At 41.8% G+C, this 12,069-nt stretch overlaps 2 protein-coding genes across 2 annotated transcripts; one reads left to right on the forward strand and one right to left on the reverse strand.

The window, feature by feature from the left end:
* The first annotated feature begins 4,749 nt into the window (after positions 1–4,749).
* On the forward strand, positions 4,750–9,431 carry LOC119364371 (protein phosphatase methylesterase 1-like). The gene is made up of 13 exons (XM_037629837.1): positions 4,750–5,009; positions 5,083–5,167; positions 5,265–5,335; positions 5,889–6,003; positions 6,129–6,208; positions 6,570–6,654; positions 6,751–6,831; positions 7,267–7,361; positions 7,488–7,538; positions 7,875–7,955; positions 8,387–8,459; positions 8,784–8,861; positions 8,943–9,431. Exons 1-13 carry the CDS (start codon positions 4,903–4,905, stop codon positions 8,973–8,975), a joined length of 1,035 nt encoding a protein of 344 aa, XP_037485734.1. The 5' UTR covers positions 4,750–4,902; the 3' UTR covers positions 8,976–9,431.
* Positions 9,432–9,991: 560 nt separating this feature from the next.
* On the reverse strand, positions 9,992–12,069 carry LOC119364372. The gene is made up of 2 exons (XM_037629838.1): positions 11,966–12,069; positions 9,992–11,356 (listed from the first exon to the last, which is right to left on the reverse strand). The coding sequence occupies exon 2, from the start codon at positions 11,266–11,268 to the stop codon at positions 10,333–10,335; it is 936 nt and encodes a 311-aa protein (XP_037485735.1). The 5' UTR covers positions 11,269–11,356; positions 11,966–12,069; the 3' UTR covers positions 9,992–10,332.

Below are 12,069 nucleotides of genomic sequence, written 5' to 3' on the forward strand. Positions count from 1 at the left end.
CACAAATCACCAAGACCTGCACAAACAATCAAACAACTTGCACCCAATGCGATAAAGGGGTTGTCAATCCCTTCACGGTTACTTGCAAAAGTGAGATCTGATAGAGATAGATGAAACTAAGCAAAAGATAAAGTAAATATTTTTTGTATTTTTGGTTTATAGATCAGAAAGTAAAATATTGCAAAAATAGTAGATCAGAAACTTATATGATGGAAAATAGACCCGAGGGGGGGGGGCATAAGTTTCACTAGTGGCTTCTCTCAAGATAGCAAATAATACAGTGGGTGAACAAATTACTATCGGGCAATTGATAGAAAAGCACAAATTTATGATGATATCTAAGGTAATGATTATGAAATATAGGCATCACGTCCGTGTCAAGTAGTCCGACTCCTTCCTGCATCTACTACTATTACTCCACACATCGACCGACTCCTGCCTGCATCTACTACTATTACTCCACACATCGACCGACTCGTGCCTGCATCTAGAGTATTAAGTTCATGAAGAACATAGTAACGCATTAAGTAAGATGACATGATGTAGAGGAATAAATTCAAGCAATATGATGTAAACCCCATCTTTTTATCCTCGATGACAACAATACAATATGTGGGTTGCTGCCCCTACTGTCACTGGGAAAGGACACCGCAAGATTGAACCCAAAGCTAAAAACTTTTCCCATTGCAAGAAAAACCAATCTAGTTGGCCAAACTAAAACGATAGTTCGAAGAGAATTACAAAGATATCAAATCATGCATATAAGAATTCAGAGAAAGATCCAAATAATATTCATAGATAAGCTGATCATAAATCCACAATTCATCAGATCTCAACAAACACACCGCAAAAGAAACATCGGATAGATCTCCAAGAACATCGAGGAGAACATGGTATTGAGAATCAAAGAGAGAGAAGAAGCCATCTAGCTACTAGCTATGGACCCTTAGGTCTGAGGTAAAGTACTCACGCTTCATCGGAAGGGCAATAGAGTTGATGTAGAAGACCTCCGTGATCGAATCCCCCTCGGGCAGGATGCCGGGAAAGGCCCCTAGATGGGATCTCATAGGTACAGAAGGTTGAGGCGATGGAAAAGTGTTTTCGTGGATGCTTTTGGTGGTTTAGGGATATTTGGGAATATATAGGACGGAGAAGTAGGTTGGTGGAGTCACGGGGGGGCCACAATGCAGGGGGCACGCCCCCCCTTGTTGCCGCGTCGTGGCTCTTCCGACTTGATCTCCAAGTCTCGTGGGTGTCTTTTGGTCCAAGAAAAATCATTGCGAAGGTTTTATTCCTTGGTATTCCTTCTCTGCGAAGCTCAAAAACAAGGAAAAAACAAAAGCTGGCACTGGGCTCTAGGTTAATAGGTTAGTCCCAAAAATAATACTCCCTCCGTCCGGAAATACTTGTCATAGAAATGACTAAAAATGGATGTATCTAACACTAAAATACATCTAGATACGTCCACTCCTTCGACAAGTATTTCCGGATGGAGGGAGTATAAAATAGCATATAAATGCATATACAACATCCAAAACAGATAATATAATAGCATGGAACAATAAAAAATTATAGATACGTTGGAGATGTATCAACCCAACCACCGCTTAGGGCCGTCGGACGGTGCCCGAGCCCGACCACCCGGAGAAGAACCGATATGGGGTGGGAAACCCCAGATCCGTCGTCACTAGCCCCCGCAGCGCCGCTGGGATCCCATCGGGCCACCACCCGAGCGCGCGAACTCTACCTCCATGTCGTGCGCCCAGGGGTGCCGTCGCATCTCAGTCAGAGGATCCCCTCGTGAAGAAAGGAGGAGGGCCCGCCGTCTGCCGAGCGAGCTTTGCTTGCCGACCTCCTCTTGCGGTGGCGGGGAAGCAGGGGAGGAGGGAGGTCGAGTGCGGCGTCGGCTAAGACGCCTGAGTCGGAGGCAAGCAATGAATCATGTTCATGTTTGGAAGTTTTAGGGCATCTTTTACGACAGAAAACTTTCTTATGACCAAAATCTTCCGTCTCCTACCCTAAAATAGCTAAAATCACTTTTTGGCGTTAACTTTTGAATCCTGTGTTTTTTACAAGGAACTTCAAAAGGTTTTATTCAATAAAAGTACTCGTCGAGTAGTCAACCAGCAGGCCGTTGATCAGGAAGCTAGGGGTAGAGCCTAACCAACTTTCAATCACGTTAAGCGTACAAGCACGCTTAGCACAAACATGTGCATGACTATTTGTTGATCTTATTACATGTTGAATGACAAAAGAAGTAAAACTAAGAGCAAGCTCTCCAATTTCAGCGAAATTGGTGCTAGCTACAATCCAATGATGTGTAGCGAGTGTTCCACAAGTTACCTGCCTCCAGACAGTCGGTTTCCGTGATCACATGTGTGAAGCCTCTCAACTTGGTTTACATGACAACATCCTTCGTTGACAGGACCTCGGCGGTGAGGGGATCCGTGACCCCCAAGTGAGGCTTGCACCATGCACCCTTGAAAGCCGAAGAAGAGCGAGCCACACCTCCATCTCCAGCGTTGCCACTATCAAAATGAATTGGAACATTAGTGTTAATCTTGACTTGTGTTGCGTCTGGAGGCCGCCAACCATAGTCCGACAGCATCAGGGGCTGATGGCGAGGTAGATCCAAGAGAGCTAGGTCTTCTCTGATTCTTCTGACCAAGTTAACAAGAAGGTTCCGCTCATGATAATGAGTCCATCTGTTGTGAGACATCCAAATGGCTCATAGTACGGTGATGATGGTCTCTCTATCCTTATCTGAGAGCCGCAGATCACATAAAATGTCTTGGTCCATAAACTAGGTTACTAGGATGAAGCTGGAGGACATGGATATCGAATATGAGTTTGGCTTCTTCCCAGAACCGAAGATCATGAGAACAAAGTAAAAGAGCATGCTCCAGGTCTTCATTTATGGCTAGACAAACTTTGCAAGTGTTGAGTTCCTTGGCTGTGCTTCAGAGTACATTCATCAGGTATAATACTTTGAATCACACGCCACCAGAAAACCTCCACCTTGGGAGCTATGCTGAGTTTCCAAATAGCCTTCCACATTTTTTGTTGGTCCACTGAAGATCCTATAACCTTCCCTTCATTTAGAGCCGGGAGCTCATTTTGATTCACCGGAGTTTGACACGGCAATTTAATAGAGTAGATGCCGGATTTCTAATGTTCCCAAGCTAAGAAATCTTCACCACCAGCGTGCCGAAGAGGGATGTTCAAGATTGCATCGGCATTAGGTGGTATGAATGTGTCCCACACAAGCTCCTGTCGCCAAGTCCAAGTATATGTGTCAATCAAATCATCTGAGAGTTTCATTGTCATTGCTGTTGGCCGAAGCATAGTTGTCATTGAAACAGTAGGGAATCCACATGTCTTCCCACACCAAAATAGAGGAACCATCTCCAAATCGTTTCACTAACCCAATTTGAATTGCACCCTGTCTCGCAACATTCACCCTCCATGTAGCCATGGAAGATTTTGGAACAGTAGCTTGCATGAAATTAGAATCTTGGAAGTATCTACCTTTCATAACTCTGGCACAGAGAGAGTTATGGTTCATCATAAATCTTCATCTATGTTTCCCAATAAGTGTCAAGTTAAACAAATGAAAGTCACAGAATCACATTCTGCCTTTAGCCTTTGGTGTTGCCAGTTTGTCCCATGCTATCCAGTGAAGAGACCTTCTATCCATAGAATTCCCCTACCAGAATTTTGCTATACTCGGGATAAAACTTGTACACACCTTTTTGTCAAGAAGCAGCAGTTCATGCTATATGTCAGTATTGCTCGAATGGCCGACTTGAGCAAAACCTCTCTAGCTAACACATGCAAACAACCTCAGACCATCATTGCATCTTGTCTCTAGCCTGATCCCAGATGTGGTCAAAAGTCCGACTATTGATCCTTCCAACAACGGTGAGTAGACCAAAATAAAGTTCTGAAAAAGCTTCCACCTGAACGTTGAGAAGCTATTTTAGATTATGCCTGAGAAGTTGCGGGTGAGTTGGGGCTGAAATAGATAGAACTTTTGCTCTTGTTAACACACGCATCTCCATAAACCCCTAGGATCCCATTGAGTATAATTGCACTCTCCACAGTCACCTTCATGAAAATGAGACTATCACGAGTGAAAAGCAGGTGGTTCACCCAAGGTGCTCTTAAGCTTGCTCTAATACCTCTATCAACAAAAATTTCATAGAACTTTAAAAGTGAAGAAAAACCTTCGGCACATAGTACTCCCTCCGTCTTAGTACAAAGTTGAGTCACTTATTTTGAGACAGATGGAGTAGAAAAAGGTATGATGACATGGGATCACCTTGCCAAGGGCCCCTTAAAGAAGTGAAATAAGGTAGCAATTCTTCATTCACGCGAACTGAGAATCGAACTGACGAAAACACATTTCATAATCAATATCACCAAATTTACACAAAAGCCAAGTTTCAATAGGATAGCTTAATGTTGAACATTTTGTATTTGAGTTTGACGAAAAAAGATTTCCCCCATTTTATATTATAAAGCACCGACCACAACACAAGCATAGTAGCAATGTTTGTATTTGAGTTTGAAGTTTCAGAATATACAATCATGTTCATGCTTGAAAGTTTTAGGGCATCCGTTGCGGCAGAAATAAAAATTGTGCCCAAAAATCTTCTCTCTCCTATCCTAAAAATCACTAAAAACACTTTTTGGGTGTTAACTTTTGCATCATGTGTTGAAGATGCTCTGATAGTGTTAGCCTAGAGCGCATACGCGTGTAGATCGTCTTTCTTCACGCTCTGTCCGCTTCTCTTTCTCCATTTCCCTTCGTCTTCTGGGTTCGCCGTACCTTCGAGATAGACCCTTCTCCGTTCTCCCCAGGCACTCCATCGATTCTTCCTCCCTAGCCCAGCCGCGTCGATGGAGCCCGCGCCGCTCTCCTCGCTGCAGGAGGAAGGGGAACCCGACGAATCGTCCTCCTCCTCCGCCTTCTCCGCCGCCGCCGTGCCGCCACGCCCCGCCACGCAGTAAGCCGCCAACCCCACCCGTCTCCCCACTTTCTCTACCGCGAGAGAAGCCCTAACCCATGTTCCTTCGCAGCCACTCGCTCCAGAAGTACGCGCCGCTGGACTGGTCGGCCTACTTCGACGAGGAGCGCCCCGTCGCCATCCCCGACACCGAGGACGTACGTGCGTTAGAGAGCAGGGGAATTTATCGGATTGCTCCTCTGTGATGTGTGATCTGACTATTGGAAGTGTTCCTTTTGGGTTCTCTGTGTGTAGGTTTTCAATGTGTACATGGCCGGATCGGAAGGGCCCGTCGTGTTCTGTCTGCACGGAGGCGGCTACTCTGGGTAAGTTCAGACGCCACGGTTACAATGATCACGGTGACAATGCAGCATAATTTGCATACGAATACGCAGACCACTGCTAGTTTCTGTGATTTTCAAAATCATTGATTAACTACTAACTAGTGATGAACGGCCATGCTGGAACCCTGGAAAGCTTATGTTGCAAAATGCAGATGTTCAGATGTGTTTAGCTAAATTTCTAAAGCACCGCCTCCCAGCTATTATGGCCTTAGGGAAAATGTACCCACCCCAACTTCTGTTGTATTTGTGGAATGTTTTGGGTAAATTCAGTGTGGACTGATAGATAAATATTAAATGTAGAAAGGACAAAATGAAATCGTTATTCTGCTAATATTGGAATTTATTATTGTTTCTGTCTTAGGCGTACTGAACAGTTTTTAAAGACAACATTTGCTTTTATTTACAATAATCATGTAAATCCTTCTCCAAGTGACTTGACTATACTCCTTGTGAAATGTTGCCTTGGAAACTTGCTTATTTAACAAATGTGTGCTTATTGCTCACATTGGTATGTTTATTCCTCAATCTTCCTTAGGCTTTCATTTGCGCTAGCAGCTAATCAGATAAAGGGAAAGGCTCGTGTTGTTGCCATGGATTTACGGGGACATGGGAAATCTTCCACAAGTGATGATTTGGATCTGTCCATTGAAGTATGTTCTTTCACTGTTTCCATAACCTACTGATTTGATAGATAGCTACACTTTTCATACTTATAAGGTACTCCATGCTTCTTGACCTTGACCTTTGTCTATGTTCTTGTTATTTGCAACTGCAGACTCTTACCAATGATGTAATAGCTGTTATACGTACATTATATGGAGATCCGCCACCAGCAATTATACTTGTTGGTCATAGGTCAGTCAGCATTGTGTATTTCTTCTTTTTTGCGTGCCTCCTTTATCTGAAGGCACTTGACTGAAGTTCTAGTCAGTGGACATATTAGCGTGATATATCCCTTGGTACGGTGCATGTAGCCAAAAAACATTAGCATACAAGTAAATTGTCTTAATAGTTTCTGGAAGCTAATTTCCACGGTTATAAAACTAACACTAAAATGTCACGATACTAATCACTAATACGTTCCACCTTTTGTTACTCTCCTGTTACTTGGCTGGTTGTACTATGTGTATTCTTGACTCAGCAAGCTTGTTCATTCTGATAAGTGTTCTTGGTAGCTTCTAGTGAATAGTGATCCACTCTTTGACCTCTTTTTTAGCATGGGTGGTTCAGTGGCTGTACATGTGGCTGCAAGAAGAGCAATTCATAATCTTCATGGTCTTGTTGTTGTTGATGTGGTTGAGGTTAGTAACAGTTTACTTATGTTAGATCTTAAATTATGGTTGCACATGAAACAATCTGACTCATTGTTGATTCCAAACTTCTCCATTCGTACACAGGGAACAGCAATGGCTTCATTGATTCATATGCAGAAAATCTTATTAAATCGAGCACAGCACTTCCCGAGCATTGAAAAAGCAGTATGTTGATTCAAAACTATATTCTGTGTGCTCATGCCATTTCATCTTTAAGTATCTTTGCTGTCCACAGTATCTGAATTCTCATCTTTAGTTCATTATGCTGTCCTTCATCACTTGATTTTCGGAAGTATGGATTTGATGTTGTAAAGATTATGGCTGCAAGACATACAACAACAACCAAGCCTTTAGTCCCAAACAAGTTGGGGTAGGCTAGAGGTGAAACTCATAAGATCTCGCGACCAACTCATGGTTCTGGCACATGGATAGCAAGCTTCCACACACCCCTATCCATAGCCGCAAGATATAAATGAAGAAATACAATAGAACAAGTAGAAGCCACTCAATGCAAGTGGAATTCTTATAAAAAGCCAAGTGTAGCATGCTAAAATATGTTCTTCGCCCTATTTTTGTTTAATCAAACTTATAATTACACAGATTGAATGGAGTGTCAAAGGTGGGCCGCTACGGAACATCGATTCTGCGCGTATCTCTATTCCATCTACCTTGAAGTATGATGAATCAAAGGAATGGTAAGCAATATCTTACGTAATGCATGTCTGTATCTTGAAGCTCAATGTGGTTAAATAAAAAAAGTGCATTTACTTGATATTGACCATTATTTGGGTGACTAAATATATTGGTGTACTTTGTTTCAGCTATACATACCGTACTCCTCTTGAGAAAACAGAGAAGTACTGGAAAGGATGGTATGTTTTCAACCTGATTATGGTCTTTATGCTATTTTTACCACCACTTTTACTAAAACCATGTCCATTTTCACATGATCTGTACAAGTGCTATCTGTGCTGCTCAATTTGATATATCTGGTTTATGCAAGAGGGTTTACCCATTTAATATGATAAGGACCCAACTCTTCTTACTAATGTTGGAAGTTGAGCTAGTTGAATGGATTGAAACAAACAGAGAAGACCTTCATGAATTTTTTGGGGAATGCTCTCGTTGGTTTTGAAAATACTTCCGAATTATTCGCTTATCTTTCTGTGATTGGTTGACATTGAAGCACATAAATGCTTCTGTTTTAGGTACGAAGGTCTTTCAGACAAGTTCTTATCTTGTCCTGTACAAAAGATACTATTATTAGCTGGCACCGATAGATTGGACAGGTTTGCAACATCCATCCAGTCTGAGAAACTCTATTTTCATTCATTACCGTTGCGCGGTTGGCTTGTGCTAAAACCTTGATCAGTTAACTCTGTGCTATTCATTTCCGATCGATTGTTATCATTGTGTGTCAGTTGCACCAGCATGTAGTGTGCACTATGTTTTTCTAAGGGCATGCAATATGTTTCTAAGAGTTCTGTTTTTCTATACTAGTTTAGACTCACACTAACAACCAGACTATGAAGATAGAGTTATTTAAAGTGCAAAGCATATTACGCTGATCCATTATCAAACCTTCTATTTAAGAGGATTTCTTTTTCCGAACATGCATTCTCATTGTTCCCTTAATAGTGTTCTGAAATGTGAACACCTGTATCACTTCATAGCCCATGCAGGAAAGTATGTGTAATGCACTGGTTAACATGTTTTGCAGAGCTTTAACAATTGGTCAAATGCAAGGGAAGTTTCAAATGATAGTAGTTCGACACACTGGACATGCCATACAGGTTTGATCCTAATGTACTTGTAATGTCTTTAGTCCAAGGCTTGGATGTTTTCGCTTTATATCTGCTTCTAGGGCCTGAATGACCACATCATGCCTAGATGGGTAGATGCTTGAGGGCTAATTTGAAATTTTCGTAGAATTTGCTGACATGCTGAAGCACACATGGATTAGCAACCAAAGGTTCATCTACTGATTGTTGTTCGTTATTATACTAGTGTTATAGTTGACGAACGTATTTCTTCAAAAGAATGATATTATTAAGCTTTATAACTATCAGTGATAAATCTTACCAATTTTTAGCATATTACTGAAATCCTCATTTCAGGAAGATGTACCTGAAGAATTTGCATCACACATACTGAACTTCATATCTCGCAACAAAATAGGGCCCAATGGTGTTGAGGTCAGTAACTAATCTCCTTATTTCCATTTCCCAATATTTGCTTCGCTTCCCAACTAATGCTGGGTACTTATATTTTCTCAGATACCCAGCCTCATAAAAAAATGGCAGCATTAAATAGACTGTGGAAGGAGGAGCAGCACCTACTGCCAACATCAGCACTATTTAGAGGAAAAGCTAGGGCTCGTATCGATGCCTGTTCATTGTGTTTCTCACGGAAGAGAAAGTTTGTGCCAAAAAGAAAGACGAAGCCATAGGGATGAGATTTACCACTCAGTCGCCTATCATCCATGCTGTGAATGGTTTTTCGAGCAACTATTGTGCCATTTGTAAATAAATTTTTACACCAAGTGTTGACCCATGAACTAGATTCGTGCTTTCTAGGTGTATTGATACATTTTCAAGCCAACACTTAGTTTGTTGTCCCAATTGCATGCACCTTCAAGGCAGGCTTCGATTTTGCTGCCCCAGTTCTCTCTTAACATAAGATTGTACTTGAGCCTTGGAGATCATATTATACCCATTCGAATGCACAGTGTACATACAAGATTTTTTTTACGGGTGTACATACAAGATTTTCTTGCTGTTGAAGCTACAAGAATAATATGTGTTATTTTTAAGTAGGGGTGGAGAAACCAAAATCTGTGGTTCGGATCCCAGCACAAAACGGCATAATATTTTACCGGTTTCCGTGAGTAGCTCCATTCCATCCCACCCCTCGCTGTGTTTATGTTTGTGCAATTTACACAGGAGAGAGAGAGAGGATATAATTGCCTGGTAACAATAAATCTGGCTATCTCAAAAAATAGAGATAGTAGTATATACGACTGGTTGGTAAAGTGGTAATCTGGCCATCTAAAACGTAGAGATAGTTGTACATACAGCATGTACAGCATGTTACACGATTCTGAAAATCTGGTAATCAACAATAAATAGGCAGTACGTACAACATAGCCAGTAGGTGGTTACAAGATTCTGAAAATCTTTTCCATACTCAACAAAGCTTGTGATTAAGAAAGAGACACATCAGAGGGCCTTGAAGTTAGATTTTAGATGCAAATTGGTTTATAAAAGATACATTAGTCAAGTATCCTATTATATGAACACACAGCATTTAGAAAAACAAATCTTGGAACACTAAAATGGTGGAGACATCACCCACATGATATAAGCCCCTTCGCAGAGGTGAAAGTGTATAATCTCTTCTTTCAATGTACAGAAGACAGTAAGGAAAACATGGCTGATCTTCACTACTCCGTAGAAACTATTTTACAGGACTTTTCTTCACACAAACGTGTGTGAAGAAAAGCATAAAAAGAATCAGATAAAAAGGAGAATGTTGTCCCTATCTAATCTATTCTATGTTTACAATGTCTCCGAGATCATCTGCAGGTCAGGGAAGAAACCAATGGAATGGCCATTAATTTGTCCTTGAACAATCAGCTAAAGAACCAGTCAAATAACAAAGCCTGAGTCATAGGATAGTCTCCTGATCCGCTTGCATCTCAATGTTCCCTTGATCAACTATAGCAAAGGCATCAGCAACCGGGAAATACACCAAAATCACAATACCAACCATGGCAGCAAGCATCAGCACCAGGAAGGAGGTAAATACGAGAGTTTCATGGGCTGTTTCACCTGGCCATACAACAATGGAGAGCCCAAGAAGTGTAGCTCGGGGAAGTAATATCATAGTGGCAAATATTAGCATGTATATCCTCCGTCGGAGCCCCTTGTTGATCACCAAAGACAGCATCTGTCCTCCAACAAACATCACATAAATTGCCAATATGATGTAGAATGCCCCAAGAAATATGCTGCTCAACAGTGGGTATGTGCATGTGACATTGCCATTGTGGAATGTTGAGGCTGAATACCAGAACTTCCCAAGATTTGATGCTTGGCCATCATCTGAAGCAACACGAGGACCAATGAAAACAACACAAGCTTCCCAGACAAACGAAGGAAGGCAGATAATAAACATGGCACGTATGGTTTTTTGATTCCACTTCCGGTTTAAGGTACCAAGCTCTTGCTTCTGTAAAGCTGCACTGAGAAGGAAAGCGAGCAACAAGAACAATCCTGGCTCTGCAAACCCCAAATTTGAGATGATATAGAATTTGCACACATTTGCTTGCCACATCTGGTCAGAAGTGAACCTCCCCTCTCCATTCACGAAAGTGAGCCGAAGTACTTCTCCAATACCCCACCAGAAGGCAACCAATACTAGTGTTATCCGTGTCAGCCACGGCCCGTTGAAGTAGTTAAGTCGCTGGTAGCCTCTTCTGTTGATCCACAGCTGAAAATACACCGCTCGGCTTAGGCAGATCAGGCCCAAGATGGAAACTATGGAAACGAGAGCGATGGTCACCACACCAATGATCTTGGTGAATAAAGTAATCAAGTGCATTACAAAAAGCTGAACAGCTCAAGACCTCCACGCATTCTCACTTTATTAACAGCACAGCCAAAACTCTCACATACTGCAGACCAAAATCCTGAAAGGAGAGAAGAGCAGAAAGATTACCAATACTGGGAGACATGTGTAGGCAGGTAATCAGCAAATGGTGTTTTCTTATTAGTATTTTACAATAACAGAAGAAAGACTTTTGACTTGTCAATGTAAGACAATCATGCTTAACAGATAAGCTTCTGATCTAGTCAGTGCTCATTGTTGACATGGCTTCGTTCACCAAACCCTTGACTTCTTCAGAATTACCTGCCGTTCACCAAACCCTTGACCTCTTCAGAGTTACCTGCTTCTTTCAATGCATATTTGAATTGCATAATAAAATCCATCATAGTTTTCTCTATCTACATTTCACTCCGTGATTTATGAGCATAGTTCTCGCTAGATTAACCTACCGTTTCATTATGATTAGGTGATCATCACACATTGTCTAATCATTGCAACTCAAGACGGCAGGGGCAAAATAGTCTACGACAAAAACTCGCATATGCAATTTCCCCAAAACTAACGTCGGGGCAAGCGAATATTTCAGCAAATTGATCTACAAATACAATCTCAAAGCTTCGAAACGAGAGAAACAAAAATCACCAAGATCAACACAGCTCTAGCCATGGGCGGAATGACAAATTCCTCGTACCTCAGAAAACAATGGCCGAAATTGCGGATGGGGACGAGAGCCAGCATGGACGAAATGAGGTAGAACAGGAGCGGCGATGGCGGCGACGCGCTGAGAGGATTGGG

This window comes from Triticum dicoccoides, chromosome 2B, assembly GCF_002162155.2.
Source record: "Triticum dicoccoides isolate Atlit2015 ecotype Zavitan chromosome 2B, WEW_v2.0, whole genome shotgun sequence".
NCBI classification, from domain to species: Eukaryota; Viridiplantae; Streptophyta; class Magnoliopsida; order Poales; family Poaceae; genus Triticum; species Triticum dicoccoides.